The sequence below is a fragment of the Macaca fascicularis genome, chromosome 13 (genome assembly GCF_037993035.2).
Source record: "Macaca fascicularis isolate 582-1 chromosome 13, T2T-MFA8v1.1".
NCBI lineage: Eukaryota > Metazoa > Chordata > Mammalia > Primates > Cercopithecidae > Macaca > Macaca fascicularis.
The window spans coordinates 94978935-95006859 of NC_088387.1; the positions used below are offsets into that span (position 1 = coordinate 94978935).

Genomic DNA, 27925 nt, shown 5'->3' on the forward strand with positions numbered 1-27925 from the left:
AGTGCTGGGATTACAGGCTTGAGCCACTGCGCCCGGCCAATTTTTCTAAAAGAAAGCTCCGTTCTACTACACTCAGCATCAAGGGGCAGCTCAGCTGTTTATTAACTCAGTAGAAAAATGACTGTACAGGTTTAAGGTGCAGGAATGAAGATAGGGCAGACTGGGCCCCAGCATCTGAGGCTCCACCCCCATGCCAGAGAGCTCCAATCCAGAGCCTGAAGTGTGGTCAGCACATGTGAGCTATCTGGATGTCCAAGAATATCTAAGTGTGCTGCCCCCGTAGGGGGCACTGGAATTCCTTGCCCAGCAGCTGGGCCTAAAGAGAAGAGGCTGAGGAAGCCAGGCCCTAGAAACGGCCCAGCACGGTGGCTAACAGAGCCATGCGGATGTACATGCCATTCTCAGCCTGGCGGAAGTAGGCTGCGCGGGGGTCCGAGTCCACTTCCACGCTGCAAAAAAAAAAAAAGGAAGTTATCGTGCAGGCCATGGATGGCTTGTCCAGGACTAAGTCTCCTCCCCTCCACCAGACCCGAGGCAGTCTCCAACTCTGATGCTGCACCACCTTATCTCGTTGACACGGGGCATCGGGTGCATCACCACCATCTTCTTCTTGGCCCGGGTCATGATGTGGGGAGTGAGGATGAACTGGCCAAAGCACTGCAAGGCAGATGGGGTCCCCGTTAGTGCCTTGGGGTAGGAGTGGCTACAGAGGACACAAGTCTGGACTCCACTGTGGCCCTCTCCACACCCACATGCAGCTATGGCAACTAACGGACATGAGGTTTAATAGCTCTGACCCAGCCCTCAGCCCAGCCTTTCTGTCCTCATATCTGATGCCCTATGGCAGCAGCCCTGGCTTCTTCCTCAAGCCCAGCACTCACAGCTTCATACTCCTGGGTAGAGCCAAATCGTTCCTTCTGGATTCGAGTCATGTAAAGCACATCAGTGTCAGGCAGTGCCTCCTCAATGCTCTCGAATTCCTCCTGGAGGGTGAGGAGAGCCATGGTAGATGCAGCACTGGGCTCCGACTGCCCAACCCACGTCTCCATGGCCTCCAGGCTGGGCTGTGAGGGTCTCACCTGCTTGGTGCCACGGGAGGCCACAAAGGCCCGCACAGTGGGTGGCATGCGCAGGCTGGGAGGTGCCACGTAGCGCAGGCTGACACGATACTGGGTGAGCAGGCAGGCCAGGGAATGTACTGTGCGTCCGTGCTTCAGGTCACCCACCATTGTGATCTAGGGGAGGAACCCAGTCACCACAGGGATCCCAGACTGGGTTCCCCCCCGCCCCCCGCTACATCATTTCCAAGCTTTTAAAAGTCCCTGGAGCAGAATGAAGGCCTCCTTGATGCAGCTGTCCTGGACCAGGGTAACCACTTCCTGCCTCCCTCTCTAGATCGTCCCCTGGCAGGGCCCCAACCCCTGCCACCACCCTCACCGTCATGCCATTGACAGTTCCCAGCTCCTCACGGATGGTGAAGATGTCCAGCAGGGCCTGGGTGGGGTGCTCTCCGACCCCATCCCCAGCATTGATCACTGGCCTCCGGCAGTGCTTGGCGGCCAGCTGGAAAAAAGGGGAAAATCCTGTCTTTTGCAGCTCAGAGGCCCCCCAACTGTCAGTCCCACTCTTCCGGGGTCCCCTCACTCATCTGGCCCAACCTGAGACTTGCAGTCACAGAAAATGTGGGTAGAAGGGTTCTCAAGTCCCTGGGTCCAGCCTTCTTAACCCCATCTCAGTACCCAGGCTGGCCTCACCTCCACTGCTCCAGGCTGGGGGTGCCGGAGCACGACGACATCAGCATAGCAGCTCATGGTCTGCACGGAGTCAGCCAGGGATTCGCCCTTCTGGACAGACGATGTGGCTTCCGAGAAGCTGAGCACAGCACCTCCCAGCCGGGCCATGGCTGCTGCAAAGGAGCTGCTGGTCCGTGTGCTCACTTCATAGAACATGGAGGCCATGACCTTCCCCTGGGGAGAGAGCAAGGTGGAAGGTGCACATATGTGTGTCCACCCTGGGGGAACCACAGGTGGGCACCACCACCCCAAGTGATATTTGAGGGACGCTGTGAGGACCCTTCTGCACCTAAACCTTCCCTGTGACCTGTCAGAGCCTTGACGTTTCCAACACTGGTGTCACTCTGAGCTAAAGGCTCTGCCTCCAGAAAACCACATCATTAAGTGTTTGAATGAGCCGGGGAAGGAGGACATACCCTAGCTCTCTCCTGTGATTGCAGCAGCCCAGACCAGAAGACCCTACTAGTGGGGTGATGGTCTCATGCTCAGGGCCTCCCAAGCCAGCTAAATCCTGCTTTGGGGAGGGAAAACGTCGGGGGAAGATCTACAGCAGCAGAGGGATGGACTAACATAAGGGAACAGGATGGCAGGGATAAGACCCACTCTGACCACTGTGCAGCCCTGCCCTGATGCTGCCCAAGGGCAGGCAATGGCTTGGACCCTAGCCCCGGCCCTGATCCTGACCTTCAGGATGTCGAGGCTCCGCTCCTTCTGCACCATCATACGCAGTGTGTGTGCCACATTGAACAGGTGAGACATCTAAGAAAGAGCCCAAGTTAGCTAGAAAGGTCCTAGCCCCAGTTTTCCAAATCCTCAAAGCTCTGGGTGGTCCCATCCTCCCTGCCCCAGGCACCTGATCCTTGGTGAACTGCTGGACGGACAGGATATGTTGGCCCACTAATGAGTGCAGCAGGGGTGAGGTCTGGGGGTGCAGCAGGCCAGGGGTCCCCAGGTTCTGGGGAGATGCCTGTCTAGGTACTGGTGGTGGAGGGTAGCAGGTGCCATCAGGGGTTCCCATCAGCTCTGCAGTGAGGGATGGGGCAGAAGAGGCTGGTCAGAGGGTTCCTCCTACCAAGGCTGGATCAGAGGTCCCCGAGGTGAGTGTGTGTCAGGGTGGAGTCTCACCTGGCTCAGCCACCTTCCGAGAGGACTTCTCCTTCGGCTCCTCAGCTGCAAACAGGACAAGGGGACAGATATATATTTATATATATTTATGGCTGAGGTTTGGAAAGAAATCCCATATTCCCAGGAACTCTGAATCACAGTGTATGTGTTAAACCAATTCACAACACGGTAATATAGCAGGTTAGGGGAGGGCAGGGGACTGCAGCAGCTCTGGGGACAGACAGGTGGCTTCCATGGGGCTGTGTTGTATGGGAGCAGTGGTGCCCTCCCGGGGCTCTCCCAGTTGGCAAAGGCATCCTAGGCAAGAGGAACGGCCAGACTCACACCAACCAACAACCTGGATTTACCCCACGCTCTGCTGCCCCGTGGGATCCCAGCTCCTGGGCGGAGGAACACAGCTGCCCACAACAAAAAAGGGCATGTGAGAAGTTGTGAGATGCCTACTCACACTGGGAGACTTGTTTAGGCAAAGGACAGCACAGCAGATCAGACAAGGATAAAGGGATGGAGAGGAGGACGTGTAAGTAGAGAAAGGTGAGGCGCTGGGAAGAAGTGGATCCTGTCCCTACACAGCCTCTGAGTCACCGGAAGTCCACTCTTACCTGGCAAACCTGGGTCGGAGGCTCGATGGATTCGGGGCGGCAGATGGAAGCGGCCATCAGGAAGCCCTGGGATGCCACGGCGGGGCCTTTCAGGTGTCTGGAGGGATAACAATGGCCCAGAGTTTTTTTTTTCTTTTTCTTTTGAGATGGAGTCTCGCTCTGTCGCTCAGGCTGGAGTGCAGTGGCGTGACCTTCTGGGTTCAAACAATTCTCCTACCTCAGCCTCCCAAGTAGCTGGGATTACAGACGTGCACCACCACGCCTGGCTAAATTTTGTATTTTTAGTAGAGATGGGATTTCACCATGTTGGCTAGGCTGGTCTTAAACTCCTGACCTCAGGTGATCCGCTGCCTTGGCCTCCCAAAGTGCTGAGATTAGAGGCATGAGCCACTGCATCTGGCCAGGCCCAGCGTTTTTAAAAAGTAATTGGCCCAGCCGGGTTAAGAGATCGGACCATCCTGGCTAAAACGGTGAAACCCCATCTCTACTAAAAATACAAAAAATTAGCCGGGTGTGGTGGCACACACCTATAGTCCCAGCTACTCAGGAGGCTGAGGCAGGAGAATCACCTGAACCCAAGAGGCGGAGGTTGCAGCAAGCTGAGATCGTGCCACTGCACTCCAGCCTGGGAGACAGAGCAAGACTCTGTCTCAAAAAGAAAAAAAAAAAAAGTAATTGACCCAACCCCACTTCAAATTCAGTCCCTCAAGAAAACCCCAACTGTTCCTGAACCACCAACAAAAATGTTCAAGTTGTTTATCCTGCCCTGGGACTAACACCTCCCAGCCCCCTAGCCCAGAAGTGTGGATACCGTGGTCATCTCACTGGTGGTAGGGGCTGAGGGTGGGAGCTGAGGAACAGCCCCCTGTGGCCACTTCCGTACATCCTGTCCATAGCCCGGGGGCACCAGAACCTGCAGGCAGAAGGCAGGGCACTCAGGAGGGAGCAGAGAGAACTCAGGTCCTAAAGGGGTAGATGTCAGCAAGGACAAAAAGCGCCTTGAGGGAGCTGTGCCCCCAACCCCTGGTCCAGGGCAGTGGTGCACATAGTGGGACAGTGTAGATGTGCTGGGTAGGGAAGAGATGAATGTGCTGTGGAAGAGGGCACTACTGAGATCAGGCAGGGGCTACTTGCATACCTGCCCGTCGATATAGGCAACCTCCCCTCGTAGGACCACACGGCGGATGGTGCCCTTCACCTTCTGCCCTTCGAAAGGTGTCCAGTGGGCCTTGGAGAAGGGCATGTGGCTGGGGATTGTCCACTCATGCTCCAGATCCACCTGCCCAGAGGACATGGGTTATGCTAGGGAAAGGCTCCCCAGAGAACAGATCCTAGGGCTGGAGAGCTCCCCTCCTGCTCTGGGCCTCATCCCCACACCTCCACATAGGTGTCCTCCTGTGGCGGCAGGTGAAAGATGCGCCGAGGATTGTGGTGCAATCGCTGCAGTAGGTCGTCCAGGCTGAGCCGGCCCTCGCTTACAGCTGTCAGCAGTAGTGGCAGCATGGTCTCTAACCCTGGGAACCCAGGTGGGGGCCTGGACCCACACTTCTCCTCCAAGGTATGGGGAGCTGGGAGAAAGAAAGCCATTACCCTCAGGACCAATCACCTCCACGTCTGGGAAGTCACCCACACCCCAGGACTGCACTTCAACAACCTCCTTACACTCACTACCACTCCCGATGCTCATTTTTTCTGGGAACTGGAAATGAGGGCAATAGGACTGCTGCCATCTTCTGGAACCCCCACTTTTACCCATGTATTCTTTGCAGTTTTACTCACTGGCTCATTGATTATTTCAACAAGTATTTATCAGGCACCTATCACAGACCAGGCACCCTAGAGGCTAGGGTCTCATACAGATCAAGACCCTGTCCTTGTAGAGTCCTGAGGCCTGGCCTGGTTCCCATTTTCTTGCTAGGGCTGTTCCACAAGCCCCACTGGGCAGAGGAGGTACATGCTGGATTCTCTCACCATGGTCTGAGGCAAAGCAGTCAATGACAGCCATGTTCTCCCACAGGGCTTCCACATCCTGGCGGGAGCCAAGCTCAGGCCGGACCTCCCCCTTCCCAGGCCCCAGGCGCTCCAGGTCATCATGGCTTAGGAACAGGTGGTGGGGAGCCACCTCGCAGGTCACCGGCAAGCCCCGTGCCTTTGCAGCTTTAATTAGCAGGATCTGAGGAACAATGGGAAGATTCAGAAGAGGCACCATCCATATGCCCTGCCCTACACAAAGTCCCATTGGCCAACATCCCTGCTTAAAAAATGATGATGTAGACCTGCAAGGGCGCTGGCTCGAGACCCTCCTCCCACTGGCTCGAGACTCTCCTCCAGCTGTCTCCTGCCCCCAAGGACTACCCTGACCTTTGGTGTTACTAGGAAAGCAACAGAGACAGCAGGAACTCTGGTATACTCTTACCTCCTCCTTCCGTGCCACGTGACATATGTGCACTGAGCGCTGAGTGAGCTGAGCCACCATGAGGACAGCAGCCAGAGTTTGCTGCTCTGCGTGAGCCACAATGGGGAGGTGAGAGGGCCATGTCTCGAAATGCTGGGAGCAGAAAGAACTGATGAGGAAGTGTGCAGAACTTTTTACTGTGCTCATCAGAGCCCAGAACCTCCAGGAGATACCCTGAATCCTCACTGCTAGGGGCCCACAAGCCAGGAGACACTGGGTGGTGGCCTCCTGCCACATGCACACTCCCTACCTCCATCCACTGGACCACGCTGTCCAGCCGCAGCTCAGAGAAGGTCTCATTGAGGTAAAGCTTCAGCCCAGCGGCAGACCCGGCCACGGTGCCCAACATTCCTGCATTTTCAGACGAGGCCCCAAGGAATAAGGCAAAGTCGCAGCGGGCACTAGCCTCTGCCAGCTGGAGAGGATACACAGAGGTAAGGCTCACTGGCACCCATGCCCACACAGGCTAGTCTGGCACCAGTGGCCTGGGCCCATGGGGAGGGGCAGAATGAAAAGGGCTCAGGGAAGCAAGGGTGGCTGGTGGGGGCATGTGGGTCTCCAATACCAGGAAGAGAGGTGCAGTGGCTCACCTTCTGGGCCAGGGCCAGAGCAGGGGCGTCAATGATGGGGGGCCGGGTATTAGGCATAGCACACACCATGGTGATACCCCCAGCCAGGGCAGCAGCTGTGCCTGAGGCAAAGTCCTCCTTATGTGTCCCACCTGGTTCCCTCAGGTGCACATGGACATCAATCAATCCTAGGATAAAATGGAAGCAGCAAGATTACAGGAAGATTCAGAAATAGGAAGGATAAGCTGGACACGGTGGCTCACGCCTATAATCCTAGCACTTTGGGAAGCCGTGGCAGGTGGATCACCTGAGGTCAGGAGTTCGAGACCAACCTGACCAACATGGTGAAACCCCGTCTCTACCAAAAATACAAAAATTAGCCTGGCATGGTAGCACACGCCTGTAATCTACTTGGGAGGCTGAGGCAGGAGAATCGCTTGAACCTGGGGGGCAGAAGTTGCAGTGAGCTGATATCGCACACCACTCCCTCTCAAACAAACAAACAAACAAACAAACAAACAAAAAGGGATCCTCAGACAGGCCACTGTGGATCAAGGAATGAAAGACAGAAAGATTTTGGGGTCTTCACAGTCTGTGCAGTCCAGGACAGAGTGTGGACCCCCTAGCCATCCTTCACCACACTGAGGGCCTCTATGCCAGCGGCTGCCAGTGTCCAAAAGCCAAGTTCTCCCCAAAGACTTACCCGGCAGTCGCACAAGCTTTTGGGAGGTCATACAGTCAACATGCACCTTCAAAGGAGGGGCTGGCCCGATCTGGCCTAGGGCCTGCAAGTGGAAAGCAGTCAGCTTTGATTTAAGGGAAGGGTGATTCTGGGAGTTGTAGGGAGAGACGTAGGTTTTCCCATAAACCAGGCTCTGTACTCTCTATACCCACCGTCTCTCCCTCTGTAGCCACGAAGCTTTATTACTAGCATGACTGTTCCATACTCACTCCTCCGTCAACACCGGCAGTCTCTCCCTCCCAGCACGTGGGTCTAAGTTACCTCCACGAAGAGTTTGGTGCACTTGATATCGATGATTAGGGGCACAGAGAAGTCAGCGGCCAAGCGCCGGGTGCGGTAGCCCTTGGTGACAAAGGAAGACAGACGCCGGCCCCCAGCTCCACGCATGGACAGGTTAATCACCAGCTCAAAGTTTTTCTCAGCTAGCTGCTCCAGGATGCTCCGCTGTGGTGGGCACTCACCATCCACAGCCTCCTCAAAGTGCCAGTCCACAGCTGTTACCTGCCAACCAGGAGTCAAGGTCAAGGCCAAGCTGAGCCTGGCAGGGGTCAGGAAAGCTAACCTTCAGGGAGAGGAGCTGGCCGAGGAGCCCATGATGAGGAGACTGAGGATCCATAGGGTGGGGACCGAGGGCTGCCACTATTTGATATTGGCAAAGTATATTTCTTAACGGGAAAGATATCTACACTAAGTAAATAGGTTACCAAGGACTAGGTGCAATATGAGCTCACACATATGTACACAGAAAATTCTGGAAGGAAAAATATCAGAATAGTGGTAGAGAGACTATAAGAGACTTTTCTCTTTGCTTCCTGTGTATTCTGCTTTCTACATGGAATATAGCTTATTAGTATAATGGTAATAATAAAAGCAGGGGAATAGGAGATAATCCTTTTTTTTTTTTTTTTTTTTTTTTTGAGACAGCATCTCACTGTTTCCCAGGCTGGAGTGCAATGGTGCATTCACTGCACACTCACAGCTCACTGCAGCCTCTACCTCCTGGGCTCAAGAAAGTCTCCTGCCTTAACCTCCTGAGTATCTGGGACTACAGGCATATGCCACCATGCTCAGCCCAGATAATTCTTTGGTGCAGTATTTTCACCCCCTTGGGGAAGGGCAACAGTGGGGTACGTTGCCAGAGTTCCTGTACCTTGACTCCATGCTCAGTGTAGAAGTCAGCTGTGCCGAGACTGGCATAGAGGCTGTAGCCCAGGCTCTCCAGTAGTCGCACAGTTGGGAGTAGCTCACTTTTGTTCTGAAACCAAACAGAAGGATGAAATTGTTTTCTTCCTGTCTTCCATTTCAAAGTCAGCCCTGGCTCGGGGAGCCACGGCCCTCAGGAAGTCCACATGGATTCTGGTACCTTATAGCTGCCAATGGTCAGCAGGATATTCTTCTTGGGGATCTTAAAGCCAGTGCTTAGCATGGCCTTGAGGTATGCCTCGCAGCGGCTCTCCCCAAAGCCGGCTACCTCGCCAGTACTGGTCATTTCCACACCCAACACCACGTCAGCACCCGCCAAGCGGGAGAAGGAGAACTGAGGCACCTAAAGGAGCAGGAGGGAAGAGAGAGGGCCAAGGTGTGAGGGGACCTCCTCCCTCACCAGCAGAGACGGACACGGTCCCCTGTTCTTGAGCTCATCTGAATGGCAGGGTCAGCTTGCCCTCTCTGTGTGCCCTACTGCTTTCCAAACATACTTGGGGTTGTCCCTCAGGTTCTGCTTAGGATGTGCCCTTGCAAATAAAAAACCTTACAAGCTCTGCAAATAAAAAACCTTAACCATCCTTCAAAACTCAATTCAAATAGCACCCCTTCTCTCAAGTCTTCCCAGATCACCCGTTTTGGAAGCAGCACCTCCTGTCTCTGAACTCCTGCAGCATTCTGTTTATAGGTCGAATATGTAGTTTTATCACAGCCTGTTCTATACCAAAGTTTTTTTGGGGATGCAACTTCTCTTCCCTCCTATTACCATAAAGTAAGCTCCTAAGGGACAATGACCACCTCATTACCCCCATGATCCGGCAACGCCTTGCAGTCGGTGCCTGGTTTACATGCTGATTGACAGCTCTGTGTGGTGAGTGACCTCTCTCCCGCTATTCTTCTGCTAACCCCAAGGGTTTCAATATTCCTTACCTTTACTCCCACGACTCCAGAACCAGTCATTAGCCCCACAGGTTCCACTTCTTCCCCCATGATGACCCGCGTGGCCAACGCTACTAGGTCCACGCCCAGTGTCTTGGAAACGAAGGGGAATGAGCGAGAGACCCGTACGTTGCATTCAATAACTTTCAGCTGGTCATCCTGGGGCAGAGAAGACTGGTCAGGCCTTCTGCAGGATGGCCTTGCTGACACTATCTATAGGCCTAGACTCTTCCTCTCAGTCACCAGTCTCTGGGGGAATCAGACTGAGCAGGGTTCAGGGTGACTAACTGTCATAAGCCCCAACACCATTAGCTCCAGCTATAGCCCCTTCCCTCAAGCTTCCCTGCCTACTTAGATGAAGGTAGGAGACAGTACAGGGTTTCATGGCACTGTGGCCCTTTAATTCTTTCCTTTAGCCTTATTACCTTGGCAATGAGCTGCAGATTGAAGGGTCCTGTGACCTGTAGCTCCTGGCCCACAGCATGCACAATGGCTTTGATCCGCTCCAGGGTTTTGGCAGTGATATCTTGTGGGGGGGTCACCAGCGTGGCATCACCTGAATGCACACCTGCATTCTCCACATGCTCAGAGATGGCGATGGCTGCCACCACACCATCAGAGGCCACAGCATCCACGTCAATCTCCTGGTGGGGGGACACAGACAGTGTGATGTACGGCCACTTTCTTCTCCCACTTACTCTAGGATTGTCTCTTCCTTTACCAAGCCCCACAGAGCCCACTGTTCCCAGCCCTGGTGCCTATGATTCTGCTGGACCAGAGAAGGAAGTCTCCTCCAGGGCTGGCAGCATGCCCTGAGAGACTTCGCTGTCTGCAGCCTCCCACCTTAGCCTCCTGGATGAACTTGGAGATGACCACAGGATGCTCTTTGGAGACGGCTGCTGCGCTGCTCAGAAAGCGCTCCAGGTCCCCATCCGTGTAGGCCACATTCATAGCAGCACCACTCAGCACATAGGAGGGGCGCACCACACAGGGGTACCCCACGGTCTGGCAGAACTGGCGAGCAGACTACAGGAGGCAGGGAGCTTAGCTGGGTTGTTCACACTCACCCCCAAGAATCATCCAGCCTCCAGGTATCCCACCAGGTCCCAGCCCACCTCGAGGTCACTGAGCTCCCTCCACTGAGGCTGGCTGATACCAATGGTGTCAAGGAGCCGGGAAAACTTGAAACGGTTCTCAGCTGAGTCGATGGCTTCAGGGGAGGTACCCAGCACCCGGCACTGCTGCCGATGCAACGCCATGGCCATGTTGTTGGGCAGCTGTCCACCCATGGATAGGATCACACCTTCAGGGTTCTCGAGCTCATAGATGTCCATCACCACCTACAGTGCAGGGGAAGAAACAAGCGGTGGCAGCAAAAGAGGGCAGGAATCTGAGCCTTCCTGCTCACTGCTTCCCTCAGCCCCCACCAAGTTTAAAAGAATCTTAGGTCAGCCAGCTGTTCGACTCGACCCTGGCCACCCAAGCTACCAGGAAGCCCCCATTCCCCCTCACCTCAAAAGAGATCTCATCAAAGTAGAGTCGATCACACATGTCATAGTCGGTGCTGACTGTCTCTGGGTTATAGTTCACCATGATGGTCTTATACCCCATCTGCAAGAGGGAGGGGAAGGGTACTTAGCAGTCAGGAAAATCATGGAGAAACTAAGCCAAAGCCCCTACTTCAGAGAGTGCCAGCACAGCTTCCTCTGAAAGAGCTGTACAGGACCCCTGCCTTGGGAGGGAAGGAGGTACAAAGTGTTGGGGAAGAGATTCATGCACCATGTGGGGCATGAGAGATGGCCTAAAAGGACCCCCGCCCCAAAGCTCTATGACCAAAGTAAGTGATGGCAATTAATAGGAAATGCCAGGATCAGTGCCAAGCAATTGCTAGAGATAAACAAAACAGCAAAGAAACTGGAATGAAAATGAACTCTCTGACCTTTCGGAGCTGCTGGATGCAGCCTACAGCACACCAGTCAAATTCAACACTGGAGCCAATACGGTAGACGCCAGAGCCAAGGACTAAGACATGAGGTGTTCGAAAGGTGAGGTCGTGGGTGGTGCCCCAGTATGTTAGGTACAGGTAATTTGTCTGGGCTGGCCATTCAGCTGCAACTGTGTCAATCTGTTTCACTGCCGGACAGATCCCCAGTTCCTGACGCAGCTTGCGAACAGCCAGCTCTGTGCTAAAATAGAAGAAGGGTCTGAAACACAGGCCCAGGGAGTAGGGTACAGACTGATAGACGGTTGAGACCCCAGGGCAGGGATGAGAGAAAATGTCCTTGGAACCAAGGTCAGAAGCCTCTAAAGCTCCCCACACTCTCCTTCCTCCTTCCCAAGGGTCCCTCACTGATACAAAGGTTCTGCCCCACATTTCTCAGCCGGAAGCTCTCATTGCCACCTCTGACCTCAGAACTGCAAGGGCAATCTGCTTGTCTGAGAAGCCAAGACACTTGGCCTGTTGCAGCAGGTCTGGGGGCAAAGGCTGTCCACGGTGTTGTTCTAGCAGCTGGGCATGTGTGATGATACGCTTCATTCGGTGCAGGAACCAGCGGTCGATGCGTGTGAGCTCATACAGGCGGTCCACCGAATAACCAGACCACAGAGCAGCTGCCACCACAAAAATCCGCTTATCTGTTGGAGTCTCCAACTCCTGATAGAAACGGGGTAGACAGAGGGAAGCTACCGCCAGCCCATCTAAAAGCCTGAGCATGCGTAGCTGCCATTGTCTCAGGAAGGGGAAACTGTACACCAGAGCATAGGCTGTATAATTGCAAAAACCTGGATACCAATCCTGGGTCTACCTCTCACTGGCTATGTGGCTTTGAGTAATTTCTAGAACCTAAGTCTCAGTTTCCTCATCTGTAAAAACAAATCTAATAATACATCCTTGCGTGATAATGAGACATCTCAAAATTCTCAGCAAAGTGAAAACAAAGCAAATGTCCAATGATAACTGCTGCTAGTGTTACTGGTAACAAGCTCATGGTCTGGGGGCAATGAGAAGCAGGGTCTATTTTAGGGGTGTTACCAGGGGAGGGGAGCAACTTACCACATCGCTGACTGGTTTCACTGTGTGATCAAAGCCCACACAGTTCTCATCCACCATGCGCAGGGCCTTCTGGAAGGCCTCCTCAAATGAACGCCCAATGCCCATGACTTCACCTGGAAGAACAGAATGGAAGGACTGAAGGTGTGGAGGTGGAAAGGGTGGAAGGAGGGCACTGCCCATAATGCCTATGGTTTATAGTCAAGACTCTGGGAGATTCCCAAGGCAAATCACATGATGGTGGGATTCATGGTGTTTCACGATTAAGAAATCTTAATGGTCGGGCGCGGTGGCTCCCGCCTGTAATCCCAGCACTTTGGGAGGCCAAGGCAGGCGGATCACAAGGTCAGGAGGTTGAGACCATCCTGGCTAACATGGTGAAACCCCATATCTACTAAAAACACAAAGAAATTAGCCGGGCATGGTGGCGGGCACCTGTAGTCCCAGCTACTCGGGAGGCTGCGGCAAGAGAATGGTGTGAACCTAGGAGGCAGAGTTTGCAGTGAACAGAGATTGCACCACTGCACTCCAGCCTGGGGAACAAAGTGAGACTCCCTCTCAAACAAAACAAAACAAAACAAAATAAAACAAACAAAAAAAGAAATCTTAACTTATAGCTCTTTTCCCTGCCATTTTCATGGATAAGCTCAGGTTTTATGCTTATTAATGAATATAGAATCAATATGCCTAAAACGGGCATGGGGATACTGGAATATACCCCATATACTGGATACTGGAAGTTTATCACAGTGGCCCAAACCACTGATGGCTGTCCAGTTATTGGGCTTGATTTATTCACATAATGATAACACCATCTGGAATTCTTTAAAACTTTTTAAAAAAGTGTAGATAATAGGAAGATGAGTCCTACTACTCATCCACGCAAAGTAAATCACATTTACAACCATCATTTTAGAGTTTCTCTTTCTGGACTTTTCTTCGTAGGTTTTTTTTTTTTTTTTTGCAAGATGGAGTTTCACTCTTGTTGCACAGGCTGGAATGCAATGGCGCAGTCTCAACTCACTGCAACCTCTGCCTCCCGGGTTCAAGCGATTCTCCTGCCTCAGCCTCCTGAGTAGCTGGGATTACAGGTGCATGTCACCACGCCCGGCTAATTTTTGTATTTTTAGTAGAGACGGGATTTCACCATGTTGGACAAACTGGTCTCGAACTCCTGACCTCGTGACCCACCCGCTTCGGCCTCCCAAAATGCTGGGATTATAGGCGTGAGCCACCGTGCCGGGCCCTTCATAGGTATGTTTTACATATGATCACAGCATACATATAATTTCCATCCTGTGTTTTTTCATCATACATTTTCCCACATTGCCACATGGCCTTATAAACACCGACTTAATTCTTTTATGAGATGGAGTTTCGCTCTTGTCACCCAGGCTGGAGTGCAATGGTGATCTCAGCTCAGTGTAACGCCTCCTGGGTTCAAGTGATTCTCCTGCCTCAACCTCCCAAATAACTGGGATTACAGGCATCCACCACCATGCCCGGCTAATTTTTGTATTTTTAGTACAGACAGGGTTTCACCATGTTGGCCAGGCTGGTCTCGAACTCCCAACCTCAGGTGATCCACCCATCTTGGCCTCCCAAAGTGCTGGGATTATAGGTGTGCACCACTGTGCCCGGCCAACACCAACTTAATTCTTATATGATTTGCCATAATTTAACTGCTAACTGAAGGACATTTAGCATTTTTTTTTTTTCCTGAGACGTAGTCTCACTGTGTCACCCAGGCTGGAGTCTGTGGTGCAATCTCAGCTCACTGCAACCTCTGCCTCCCAGGTTCAAGCGATTCTCCTGCCTCAGCCTCCTGAGTAGCTGGGACTACAGGTGTGTGCCACCATGCCTGGCTAAGTTTTGTATATTTTTTAGAGATGGGGTTTCACCATATTGGCCAGGCTGGTCTCAAACTCCTGACTTCAGGATATGCCCACCTCAGCCTCCCAAAGTGCTGGGATTACAGGCGTGAGGCACTGCACTTGGCTCATTTAGCTTTTAAGTGTTTACAATTAGGCAGTCCTGGTGGCTCACACCTGTAATCCAACACTTTGGGAGGCTGAGGCAGAAGGATCACTTGAGGCAGATTGAGACCAGCTTGCACAATATAGTGAGACCTCCCTCTCTACAAAAAATAATTAAAAAAAAAAAAAAAAATTAGCAGGGTGTGGTGGTATACACCTGTAGTCTCACTCCTCATGAGGATGGGGTGGGAGATTACTTAAGCCTAGGAGATGCAAGCAGCAGTGAGCTACAATCACACCAGTGCACTCCACCCTGACAGAATAAAACTCTGTATTTAAAAAAAAAGTTTTCATAATTATAAGTTAGGCCGTGATGTATTCTTTATTTTTTAAACAGACAGGGTTGGCTGGGCATGGTGGCACATGCCTGTAATCCCAGCACTTTGAGAGGCCAAGGCAGGCAGATCACGAGATCAAGAGATCAAAACCATCAATGTGGTGAAACCCCATCTCTACTAAAAATACAAAAATTAGCTGGGCATGGTGGTGCGTTCCTGTAGTCCTAGCTACTCAGGAGGCTGAGGCAGGAGAATCATTTTAACCCAGGAGGCGGAGGTTGCAGTGAGCCGAGATCGCGCCATTGCACTCCTGCCTGGCGACAGAGGAAGACTCCGTCTAATAAAAGGAAAAAAAAAAAAAAGCCAGGCACAGTGGCTCACGCCTGTAATTCCAGCACTTTGGGAGGCCGAGGCGGGCGGATTATGAGGTCAGGAGATCGAGACCATCCTGGCTAACATGGTGAAATCCTGTCTCTACTAAAAATACAAAAAATTAGCCAGGCATGGTGATGGACGCCTGTAGTCCCAGCTACTCAGGACGCTGAGGCAGGAGAATGGCGTGAACCCAGGAGGCGGAGCTTGCAGTGAGCCGAGATCGTGCCACTGCACTCCAGCCTGGGTGACAGAGCAAGATTTCGTCTCAAAAAAAAAAAAAAAAAAGATAAAAGAGACAGGGTCTCGGCCAGGCACAGTGGCTCATGCCTATAATCCCAGCACTTTGGGAGGCCGAGGTAGGCAGATCAACCTGAGCATGGGCATTCAAGACCAGCCTGACCAACAGGGAGAAACCCTGTCTCTATTAAAAATACAAAATTAGCCATGCATAGTGGCACATGCTTGTAATCCCAGTGACTCGGGAGGCTGAGACAGGAGAATCGCTTGAACCCGGGAGGCAGAGGTTGTGGTGAGCTGAGATCACACCATTGCACTCCAGCCTGGGCAACAAGAGCGAAACTCCGTTTCAAACAAAAACAAAAACAAACAAAAAAGACCCTGTTGCCCAGGCTGGAGTGCAGTGGTACAGTTATGGCTCACTGCAACCTTGAACTCGTGGGCTCAAGTGATCCTCCCACCTGAGCTTTCCAAAGTGCTGGGATTAATTATAGCCACCGTGCCTGGACTGGGTATGATGTTTTCTGTTTTGGATAATCTCCGTAGGATACATTTCTAGAAATGTAGAGGCAATAGGTAACACAAATTTTACAGCCTTTGATAAGTACAAATAACTTTACAGAAGTCTGTGCTTTATCATACAAAGTTTAATCAACCTTCTAAGAAGTGGGCATAAACAGTATCTCATTTAACTAAATTTCTTTTTACTAATGACAGGAACTGTCTTTTCTCCAGGTTTGCTTATTGATTTCTTCTTCTGTAAAGTTTTGTTCATCTCCTCTGACCATTTACTCTAGGGGCTTAAGTATTTCTTACCAACTGTATTTTTCTATTTACAATTCTAACATTTACGTTTCTTTAAAAAAGTTTTAAGAACACTACGATGCTAACAGCAGTGTTAAGAAAGCAGATTGTGACTTATTTTGTTCGATTTCTTTGTAACTGTGGTTATAAGACCTTTTATTTTGAAATTTGTTAAAAAAGAGAAACCTAACACATGCATACACATATGCTTAGAAATGTATGCAGTCATAGACACATGGCCGAATTAATCAATCTCTGTAAGGCAAGATTACAGGTGACTATTGTTCTTTGGTTAAACTATCTTTTCTTGTTTTCCATGATTCATGTTTCTTACTTACTTGTATAATAAAAGTTACAAAAAGTTATCAAAGACCACATTCCAAGAATACTTGAATAGATACAAAACAATTAAATATCTCATCTAGGAACCAATCTTTCATTGGCCTATTTTCAATCCACTTCTTTTTGCCACAATTTAATTATGGCTTCATTCCCATGTTTATTCTAATTTTCATGTAACAGAGATTCATCTCCAGAAGGAACAAATTGGCAGTCTTGCAGAATTTCTAAAAATTCTGAAATAATATCTGAGCTTAGACTTGTTTAAAGGCCACTACTGCTCTAAATGGAAAGCTGGAGCACCACAAAATGCTCTTATCTATCAGGCTGGTGGCACTCTGTCTGGTACATGTATATATATATACATATATATATATATATATATATATTTTTTTTTTTAGACTGAGTCTGGCTCTGTCGCCCAGGCTGGAGTGCAGTGGCCAGATCTCAGCTCACTGCAAGCTCTGCCTCCCGGGTTTACGCCATTCTCCTGCCTCAGCCTCCCGAGTAGCTGGGACCACAGGCGCCCGCCACCTCGCCCGGCTAGTTTTTTGTATTTTTTAGTAGAGATGGGGTTTCACCGTGTTAGCCAGGATGGTCTCGATCTCCTGACCTCGTGATCCGCCCGTCTCAGCCTCCCAAAGTGCTGGGATTACAGGCTTGAGCCACCGCGCCCGGCCTATACATGTATATTTTTGTTTTGGTTGAAATGTGTTAGAGTATGGTCTTAGGCAACTAAAGGGATACCACAAAGAAACATACTAACTCAATTCCAACATGCTCTGCCACTGCTGGGTACTGTTACAGCCATTCATCATTCACTAATAAATTTCCTTGTTACCAAAAAGGTCTATAATGCCCTGCTCTGATGTAAACATCATAATAAAAAAAATGTCATTTAGTGGCCAAAGCAGAAAGTGCCAGAGGAGGAGATACTGTAAAAATGAAATGAGGTAGTCTGGTGGCTTGCACCTATCCCAGAGATTCTGTATTCCAACACAGATTTCCAGATGCCTCCCCAACTCCTGACGAGGGCTATAATCTTTGTTTGAAATGTCTCAAGCACCTGCTCCTATAGGGGCTAAAAGACCACGCCAGGGAACTCGGACATTTGAGATTACTGGTCATGGGGGGCCCCATGGGGGTGCCCGGGGAATGAGTCTCACCAACGCTCTTCATGCAGCTCCCGATCTTTGTGCTGACTCGCAGGAACTTGCTAAGGTCCCATCGAGGAATCTTCACCACACAATAATCCAGGCTGGGTTCAAAGGCTGCTGTGCCCCCTGTCACAGAGTTCCTGGGGTCCAGCAGGTGGGATGCCAGAAGGACAGTGAAGGAAGTGTAAAGGGTGAGCTTCCAGATAGCTCTCTCCATTCCCACAAATATAGGCCAATGTCCTTTTCATCTTTCCTGTGCCATCAATATTTTCTTCAGCCCCCGACCCACTTCCCCACTGTGATTTCTCCCTCATCCTCGTACCTGAGCTCAGGCAAAGGGATGCCCAATGCTAGCTTGGCTGCCACATAAGCCAGTGGATAACCTGTGGCCTTACTGGCCAGGGCAGAGCTGCGAGAGAGCCTGGCATTCACTTCAATGATGTAATACTGCAAAGAAGGAGAATAAAGAAAAAAAGTCACCGGCCTAGAAGCCCCTGTCTAGCAGAGGTCTCAGAAAGGAGAGAAAATAAGCCCTCTCCAGAGGGATGGCTAGCAAAAGCACCCTCCCTAAGGCCCAACCCCAGTAAAGGAGATTCCAGCTTCTACTCCAGGGACTGTAAGGCCAAAAGACCTCAACTTCAAGTGCCAAAAATTATGCAAGCAGAGGGGGTAACAACCACACTATCAGCTCCAGAGCCTAAAGCTTACCTGCTCAGACTCAGGGTTCAAGGCATACTGCACATTGCACTCCCCAACAATTCCCAGGTGCTGGGTCACCTTGATAGCCGTCTGCCTGAGGAGCTGGTACTCCCTGTCATTCAGTGTCTGGCTAGGGGCCACCACTATGGACTCACCGGTGTGGATGCCCAATGGGTCCAAGTTCTCCATGTTACACACCTGTGAAGGAGGGTGCCATGGAGGTCACTGCCAAGCAGAGTCAGGAGAGGCAGAAGGCTGCACTCCAGGGTCCTGTTACCTCTGGGGCTGCACCTAACCTGGGTCTGAGGGACATAGAACTCTCAAAGACCTTAGCCCAGGCCTCTGCTCTTCCAAAAGCTCATCCTGCCTGACATGACTCCCACCCTTCCCCCATTTACTCACCGTGACACAGTTTCCATAGGCATCTCTCACCACCTCGTACTCAATCTCCTTCCATCCCTTCAGAGACTTGTCTACTAGCACTTGGCTGGTATGGGCAAAAGCTGAGGCCACGAGACCAGAGAGCTCCTCCCTGTTAGAGGCAAAGCCAGAGCCCAGGCCACCCAGGGCAAAGGCTGAACGCACCAGCACAGGGTACCCCAGCCGTTCAGCAGCTGCCTGGGCCTGCAAGGAGTGGAAGAGATGAACAAACAGGTTATTCCCCGCTGCCCAAGGTGTGCCTGACCCACAGAAAAAACGATATGAAGAAAATAGGCCGGGCGCGGTGGCTCAAGCCTGTAATCCCAGCACTTTGGGAGGCCGAGACGGGCAGATCACGAGGTCAGGAGTTCGAGACCATCCTGGCTAACACGGTGAAACCCCGTCTCTATTAAAAAATACAAAAAACTAGCCGGGAGAGGTGGTGGGCGCCTGTAATCCCGGCTACTCGGGAGGCTGAGGCAGGAGAATGGCGTAAAAACCCGGGAGGCGGAGCTTGCAGTGAGCTGAGATCCGGCCACTGCACTCCACCCTGGGCGACATAGCGAGACTCCGTCTCAAAAAAAAAAAAAAAAAAGAAAATAACACAGCCAGGCACAGTGGCTCACGCCTATAATCCCAGCACTTTGGGAGGCCGAGGAGGGTGGATCACCTGAGGTCCGGAGTTCGAGACCAGCCTGACCAACATGGAGAAACCCCATCTCTACTAAAAATACAAAATTAGCCAGGCACAGTGGCGCATGCCTGTAATCCCAGCTACTCAGGAGGCTGAGGCAGAAGAGTCGCTTGAATCTGGGAGGCAGAGGTTGCAGTGAGCCGAGATCGCACCACTGTACTCCAGCCTGGGCAACAAGAGTGAAACTCTGTCTCAAAAAAAAAGTAAATAACACTACCAAAGAAAACACCACCATTCTTCCTTTACCCAAACACCCCTCCAACCTGTTCAAGAGAATTTGCTGCCTCGCTGGGGGCCACATGCTCTCCGATCTCTGCCATTCTGGCAGCAAAGGCCCGTCGATCCTCAGTCAGCTCAATGGTCTCTACTGGTGTGCCCAGGACCCGGACCCCATACCGAGCCAGCACCCCGGCCTTGGTCAGCTCTACACCACAGTTCAGAGCAGTCTGGCCCCCAAAAGTCAGTAACACACCATCAGGGCGTTCATTACGTATCACCTGAGGACAGAGAGGGGAGTTACAGGCATCAGAACCTTGTGGGTAGAGAGGCAATCAAAGAAGTTTAATAATGCAGCGTGACCACTGGGCCCCCTGCCCAGTCCTCTTTTCATTCCAGCCTTGCCCCAGTCATACCTGGGTTACATAGTGAGGTGTTATAGGAAGAAAATAGACCTTGTCGGCCAGCCCCTGGGAGGTCTGCACTGTGGCAATATTGGGGTTGATCAGCAATGTCTGGATGTTTTCCTCCTTCAGGGCCTTAATTGCCTAAAAGGACAAGAATGGCATCTCAGCCTCTGCTGAAGAAGCAAGAATGCAAACAGCCTTAGGGCAGCATTCTCCTCTTCTTTCCCTCCCTGTACTCTTGGCCCCTAATAATTGACTTCTATTTCTTACCACATCTCTCTGTACATTCCCCAAATCTGATTCATTTCCTCCCTACAACCTCAGCCCTTCTCCTTAAGACTGTTTCCATTCTTGAGGCTCACACACCCAGAAGGGTGGGGAGGGGGATGCCTCACCTGAGAGCCCGAGTAGTCAAACTCTCCAGCTTGGCCAATGGAGAGGCCCCCTGAGCCCAGGATGAGAACCTTTCGTGGTGGTGGAAGCCCAGAGCTGGGAGTGGGAATCCCAGGGGGGCAGAGGCGCTCAGTCAGTCGCTCTCTAACTGTGGAAGCAAAGAAGGTCATAGAGCTGAGCTGGACCCAAGAGGTCAACTGGATTAGCTCCCTCACGTTCAGAAGAGTCCAGAGCAAATTACGCATCTAATGAGTAGCAGAGGGAGGACCAGAATCCAGGACCCTGGAGTTCCTTTCAACAGAAGCTTAAACGGTATCTTGGGTTGGCTGCCACCCACCCCCAATCCCCTTAACCTCCCAGACATCTAGGAGTTGCCCAGGGTATGTCCACCTTATGCCCATCCTGGAGCCAACCCTGTTCTTAGGTCCACAACCCAGTTCTACTCAGGATCTTACCTGTCTGGCCCCCAGGATTCCCAGCTGTGGCCTCTTTCACAGTTTCCAGAAAGATATCGAAAAGCAGTTCCATATCTGAAGGGCCAGCTTGGTGCTCTGGGTGAAACTGGACACTGTTAAAGAGATTGCATCATGAAAGCCATCATGGTCCCTGGCATGACACTGGCAACCTCGGAGGTGGGTAGTGGGAAGGAGGACTGCCGTGCTTTACTTTTCCATCATCAAGCGCCACAGGGCTTCAAAGTTGCAAAGAACTAGTCAACTAGGCTCACCTGAAGAAGGGCAAGCTGTTGTGTACAATGCCTTCATTGGAACCATCATTGGCGTTGGTGAAGAGAGGAGCCCAGTCTGCTGGCAGTGAGTCTGTCTCCACAGCAAACCCATGGTTCTGGGATGTCAGAAAGCAGCGCCCAGAGCCCACCAACAAGCAGGGCTGGTTATGGCCTCGGTTCCCATATCTGGAGGTAGAAGCATGCTGAGTCACAGGCCTCACTCACCCTCTCTTCACTACTGAACCTATCCCAGCTCTCACTGATCTCCTGTTCTCAGTAGCCCCGCTCCTGTTTCTGTTTTTTTTTTTGTTTTTTTGAGACGGAGTCTCCCTCTGTTGCCCAGGCCGGAGGGCAATGGCACAATCTCGGCACACCGCAACCTCCACCTCCCAGGTTCAAGCAATTCTCCTGCCTCAGCCTCCAGAGTAGCTGGAATTACAGGTGCATGCCACCATGCCCGGCCAATTTTTGTATTTTCAGTAGAGACAGGGTTTCACCATGTTGGCTAGGCTGGTCTTGAACTCCTGACCTCAGGTGATCCGCCCACCTTGGCCTCCCAAAGTGCTGGGATTACAGGCATGAGCCACCTCACCTGCAACCTCCCGCTCCTATTTCAACAAGAATAAATGCCAACTCTCTTCTCATTCCTGAGACACCCCACCCCTCATACCACAAGTATGGGCCCCTTCTGCTCCCCACAAGTCCCACCTCATCTTGTAAGTCTTGGCCCCAATGGCTAAGGCCAATAGTTGGTGTCCCAGGCAGATCCCAAAGACAGGTCGAGGATTAGGCTCAGATAAAACACAGCTCAGCGTGGATACGACACTGGGATAGGAGGCAGGGTCACCAGGCCCATTACTTAAGAAGAGACCCTCATACTCTGGAGTGGGCAGAAAAGATGACATCAAAATCAGTATTTCAGTTACAGGAGGCACACCTGTGGCCCCTCAACCCATGAGAGTGTAAGTCCCAATGTCTACCTTCTTCACTGCAACTCATACTCATTGGACCAAGGGATAGATCTTCCACCCAAGCTGTTTGTCTGAGGCCCTGAACAGGCCCCAGCTACTCACCTTGGCTGTCTAGTGCATGGTCCCAGGGTACCACAGTGACCTCAGCCCCACGCCGGCAGAGGCATCGGATCTGATTATACTTGAGGCCACAGTCCAAAGCAAGGATCCGAGGGGCACCCCCTGTATTGAATACCCGTGGAGTCTGAGAAATAAAGGAATAAAGGGCAACAGTTAGCAGCTGTGCTCAGTGGGTGTAAGATATGCCTGCACCAACTCTTACCTTCAAAGCCTCCTTTGATTCTCTCCTGTGTTTACCCCCCAGTTGTGGGCAGAATATAACTACTGTGCTAGAGCTTGCAACACTCTCCCACTCTACCTCTGTACCTTAATGGAGACCTCTGGTACCAGGGGGCGGGCATTGGGGTCCAAGAATGGCAGGGATGAAGGTTCTGTTCCATTCTGGACCAGCTTCCCCAGCAGAGACCCTTGTTCCCGCAACTTCTTGGTCAGCTCCCGAGTGTCTACTCCTGTCAAAATAGCACAGTCTTAGGGATCACACTCCCCCAACTCAGTCATCTGTGAGGTCAGACTTCCAGAAGCACTTCCATTCCAGAGCCCTAGTCACACACAGCTGTTCTATGTGCATCAAAATCCTGGGCTATTGTGACAGAAGTATACTACCATGAAGCATTCCTGCCGAAAATATCACATCGGAATTGGACAACTCTAAATATATCCATTTATAGAAAATAAAATCAAGGGAAAAAAAGAATACGCCAAGTAACACTACAGGAATGTAACCAAGTGCAGACTATGGGATACTAGATACAGGAAAAAGACTTGTTTTCAAATAGCTTACAAGGTCCACAGATTAAGAGACTTATCAACCAAATGCAACGCACGAATCCTGTTTACAGCAAGATTCAAATAAACAGAAAAAAAAAAATTAGCGGAAATTTTAAACATTGTCTGGACACTTGTATTGGGGAATTATTAATTTTTTTAGTGTATGATGTTATTATAGTCATTTTTTTTAAAGATTCCTTTTGCATAGATGTTGAACTATTTGTAGATGAAATGATATGATGTCTGAGATTTGCTTCAAAATAATCCAGTGGTGGTGATGAAATAAGATTAGCCCTGACCTGATGATTATGGAAGCTGGGAGTTCCTTTCTGTGTTGGAAATTTTCCTTCTGAGTGACAGTTCAATTCTTTCCCCCAGCCCAACTCCAATCTAAATCTTCCAACTATCATAGTCTTAGTCAGGTCCCAGCAGACTACAGAAACTTGATTCTTTCCATCCAGGCATGCTGTGCTCTGTCCAGATATGCCCATGCTTGCCACCATACCTTGCAAACCAGGGATGCCATGCTGCTGCAGCCACTCATGCAGGGTGCACGTGGCACTCCAGTGGCTGGGAGTAGGACAGCACTCTCCCACCACCAGTCCTGCTACGTGGATGCCCGAGGATTCAAACCACTGTAGATGGAAAGATTGTGAGAAGCCTCAGGCCAAGTTATTTTTTTACAGCATTTTCCCCATTGTGTGGCCACAGACCCTATATTCAGCCACACTGAATGGCCTTCAATATACCAAGCTTTTGGTGCTTTTGCATAGATATTTCCATTTACCAAAAATGCTCTCTTCTATATGAAACACAACCCACAGGCCCAGGGTACCCAGTTGGTCACTGAAAATGACACTTTCCTTTCTATTTATTTATTTATTTTTTTTGAGATGGAGTCTCACTTGTCGCCCAGGCTGGAGTGCAGTGGTGAGATCTCAGTTCACTGCAACCTCTGCCGCCCAGATTCAAGCAATTCTCCTGTTTCAGCCTCCCGAGTAGGTGGGACAACAGGCGCCCGCCACCATGCCCGGCTAATTTTTTGTATTTTTAATAGAGACGAGGGTTTCACCATGTCAGCCAGGACGGTCTCAGATCTCCTGATCTTGTGATCTGCCCGCCTCCGCCTCCCAAAGTGCTGGGATTACAGGAGTGAGCCACCACACCTAGCCATTCCTTTTTTCCTCTTTGAGACAGGGTCTTGCTGTTACCCAGGCTGGAGTGCAGAGTGCAGTGGTGCAAACACACAGTTCACTGCAGCCTCAATCTCCTGGGCTCAAGTGATTCTCCCACCTCAGACTCCCGAGTAGCTGGGAAAACAGGTGTGGATCATCGCACCTGGCCAATTTTTTGAATTTTTTTGTAGTGACAGGATCTCACCATGGTGCCAGGTTGCTCTCAAATTCCTGGGCTCAAGTGATCCTCCCACCTCAGCCTCCCAAAGTGCTGGGATTACAAGTCATGAGCTACACGCCCCACCTCTTTCTTCCTTTATCTAAAACTGAAATCACAAATCCCTTCTCTGTGAAGCCCCTCCCACTCACCCAATACAGCTTATGCCTCCATCTTAGAGCTCTCTTAATATTTTATTTCCTCTCTTGCTATTTACATGGTATTATGAATATGTATATGTCTTTGTCACGAAACAGAACTCAAGAGCAAGGCACATGGTGTCAGTCAGACATTTATTGAGGTGCAGGCATTGCAGAAGATGCTGAGAAAAGAGCAATGAACAAAAAAAGATGAGGTTCCTGTCTTCATGTTTATTTCTGATGTAGGGAGCCAGAAAACAAGGTAACACCCATATAAATATTCATTATATAGTGTGATTAAAAACTGAATAAGATAGGGAGGTACAAAATACAATACCAAATGAAAAACAAAGGTTCAGGGCACAATACTAAGCATGCCCCCCAAACTTCATTTGGGATTACTTTTAAAAAAGGCGGGGCAGGCCGGGCGCGGTGGCTCAAGCCTGTAATCCCAGCACTTTGGGAGGCCGAGACGGGCAGATCACGAGGTCAGGAGATCGAGACCATCCTGGCTAACACAGTGAAACCCCGTCTCTACTAAAAATACAAAAACTTAGCCGGGTGAGGTGGCAGGCGCCTGTAGTCCCAGCTACTTGGGAGGCTGAGCCAGGAGAATGGCGTGAACCCGGGAGGCGGAGCTTGCAGTGAGCTGAGATCCGGCCACTGCACTCCAGCCTGGGTGACAGAGCGAGACTCCGTCTCAAAAAAAAAAAAAAAAAAGGCGGGCCATGGTGGCTCACGCCTGTAATCCCAGCACTTTGGGAGGCCAAGGTGGGCGGATCACCTGAGGTCGGGAGTTCAAGACCAGCCTGATCAACGTGGAGAAACCCTGTCTCTAATAAAAATACAAAATTAGCTGGGCGTGGTGTCCCACGCCTGTAATCCCAGCTACTCGGGAGGTTGAGGCAGGAGAATAGCTTGAACCCGGGAGGCGGAGGTTGCAGTGAGCCGAGATTGCGCCATTGCACTCCAATCTGGGCAATAAGAGCAAAACTCTATCTCAAAAAAAAATACAAATTTAAAAAATTAAATAAAAAAAGATAATATACCAGCCTGGGCAATGTGACAAAACCCTGTCTCTACAAAAAATACAAAAAAAGTAGGCAGGCATGGTGCCAGGTGCCTGTAGTCCCAGCTACTTGGGAGGTTGAGGTGGGAGGACTGCTTGAGCTCAGGCGACAGAGGCTGCAGTGAGCCATGATTATGCCGCTGCACTCCAGCCTGGGTGACAAAGTGAGACCTTGTCCGCCCCCCCACCCAAAAAAACAAAAACATGTTACTCAATAAACTCAATAGATAAGCGTTTAATAGCTACACAGAAACAGAAAGTTTAAGTGGGAGGGATCAGCATATTTAAACTGCATTCAGCTGGGTGATGAAGAGTTTAAGGAACCTGCATTCTGAGACTGTCCAGGGATCTGAAGGATAGTTTGGCAGAACCCTCCCTGGCCAGGTGGAGTAATCCATTTATATCTGTGAGTGGCTCCAAGAGGCCTTTCCCATCCTGGTACTAATAGGGCCTCAATTTTGTAGTTTTATAAACTCAAATTTTGTCAGTGTGCCTAGAGTTGACAAAGGTGATGACTGACATAGGTTAACCAAATTCACAAGACACTGCACTATCAACTAGAATGCATTGTATTTATAGGTTTGTGATGAACCTATACATTCCTTTCCAGGAATAATAATATGTATGTCCTCTATCCGGAGCTCTCTTTCCCCAGTGTCAGGGTGGCTGGGAAGGCAAATTAAGAATTAAAGGCTTAGACACCTGCAACGAGGCCAAACAAATTTTGAGAACTACTACTCTAGGCCAGATTGACTTCCTCTATTACCTTAATTACTATATGTTGGGTTTTTTTAATGCTTGAACTGTCAGAGGGCAACTTAGTTTCCAAATTTCAGAGGTGAAGGAATAGGGGAAATCTCAATGTAGGAAGAAACTCAGTTTTCTCACCTAGAGGTAAGAACACAACTGAAAAGCAGAAAATCAGGCAAGGCCATGTCAGTAGGTCTAGAAAATGATAATATCACTGGTTTTGTAGGTAAACTGGCACTTAATGTCACTGCGAAGAATGTGACCCTAATTTCCAGTCTCTTTCCACTGATTTATGTAGTCCTAAAAAGCACTGCTCCCGTCTGACTCTGCTGCTAAAAAAAACCTTCAATGGATCCTTTACCAAATTAAGCTGACTCTGCTTTGGCTTCAAGTCCCTCCATGCCTACTGTATCTAACTTATCTGCAGGCTTTTTTCTCATGACTTCTGCATTCCTAACAAATTGGACAAGGCTGTTTCCCTTACACCTCTTTTACATTCCTTGATCCACGCCTTCACTACATACAGAATGCTTTCAACTATGCCTAGAGCCTTGATGCCCTTAACAAAGACGATAGCTTTTCCCTCTGAGGCCTCCAACACTCTGTGCCTCCCAAGGTACTTAACAACCCCTGCCTAACTACAATTAGTAGTAGTCTCAGTCCTTGACTTATTACTTCAGTGGGTATGTTTTCTGCACGATGCCCAGCGGGGTGTCAACATCTCCTACTTCACTAATAGTTAACAATTACTGATTTGAAAGGAATGTAGAGAAAGCACTGGGTGTGGCTACCTTGCAGAGACCGAACTCATCCATTTCATCTGGGGGGATGCCATAGTTGCCGATCAGAGGATACGTGAGCACTAAGATCTGTGCCTTGTAGGAGGGGTCAGTGAGGGCCTCAGGGTAGCCGACCATGCCGGTTTGAAACACTGCAAGAAAGAGGCAGGGCTGGGCTCCGGCAGGGCACCCTTCGGAACACTCCCCGCGCGACGAGCACACCCCAGTGGAGGCTGCCTTGGTCGCGAGGGGTTTACGGCGCTGGGGCCCATGGGCACCGAATCGGGGGAGGGGGTGTGCTGGCGGGAAAATGGCGGGGTCTGGACGGGGAAGGTTGGGAGGAGAGGCGCATCAGAGCGTGGGATAAGGTCTGCAGCCTAACCGGGCTTGCTTACCCACTTCCCCGGCAGTCGACACGGCGGCCCCAAAGGGCTGGCCCCGCAGGACCGACCCGTCTTCCAACACTAGGGCCGCCATGGGAAGGGAGCTCAGAGGCGGGGGCGAGTACGGAGAAGCGGGAAGGACTGCAAACTCCACTGGAACCACGTGAGGACGGCGCGCCGGAGTCGGTCCACGTGGCTAACGGCGCGCGGCGCTGGGGAGAAGCCGGGCGCGGCAGCCCAGGAGCCTCCGGCGCGCTTGGCGGCGGCAGAGACTGCGGCGGCGCGGACACAAGC

General features: G+C 50.9%; 1 protein-coding gene across 2 annotated transcripts; it reads right to left on the reverse strand.

The window, feature by feature from the left end:
• Positions 1 to 78: 78 nt before the first annotated feature.
• On the reverse strand, positions 79 to 27905 carry CAD (carbamoyl-phosphate synthetase 2, aspartate transcarbamylase, and dihydroorotase). Of its 2 annotated transcripts, XM_015433888.3 has the most exons (45): positions 27644 to 27905; positions 27261 to 27400; positions 23624 to 23753; positions 22657 to 22799; positions 22333 to 22474; positions 21968 to 22139; positions 21260 to 21445; positions 20988 to 21100; positions 20535 to 20680; positions 20149 to 20280; positions 19780 to 20013; positions 18805 to 19026; positions 18412 to 18600; positions 18026 to 18150; positions 17713 to 17843; positions 12481 to 12593; positions 11837 to 12081; positions 11368 to 11614; positions 10941 to 11039; positions 10544 to 10768; positions 10272 to 10454; positions 9854 to 10072; positions 9420 to 9587; positions 8650 to 8832; positions 8437 to 8541; positions 7548 to 7787; positions 7248 to 7329; positions 6566 to 6732; positions 6226 to 6390; positions 5937 to 6068; positions 5492 to 5693; positions 4898 to 5088; positions 4659 to 4799; positions 4332 to 4433; positions 3521 to 3617; positions 3266 to 3316; positions 2919 to 2963; positions 2647 to 2816; positions 2478 to 2552; positions 1755 to 1967; positions 1438 to 1563; positions 1080 to 1235; positions 882 to 983; positions 563 to 657; positions 79 to 449 (listed from the first exon to the last, which is right to left on the reverse strand). In XM_015433888.3, exons 1-45 carry the CDS (start codon positions 27723 to 27725, stop codon positions 347 to 349), a joined length of 6729 nt encoding a protein of 2242 aa, XP_015289374.1. In that variant the 5' UTR covers positions 27726 to 27905; the 3' UTR covers positions 79 to 346. The 2 variants fall into 2 exon arrangements, with proteins under 2 accessions (XP_015289374.1, XP_005576371.2); XM_005576314.3 differs by lacking the exon at positions 3266 to 3316.
• Positions 27906 to 27925: the final 20 nt, after the last annotated feature.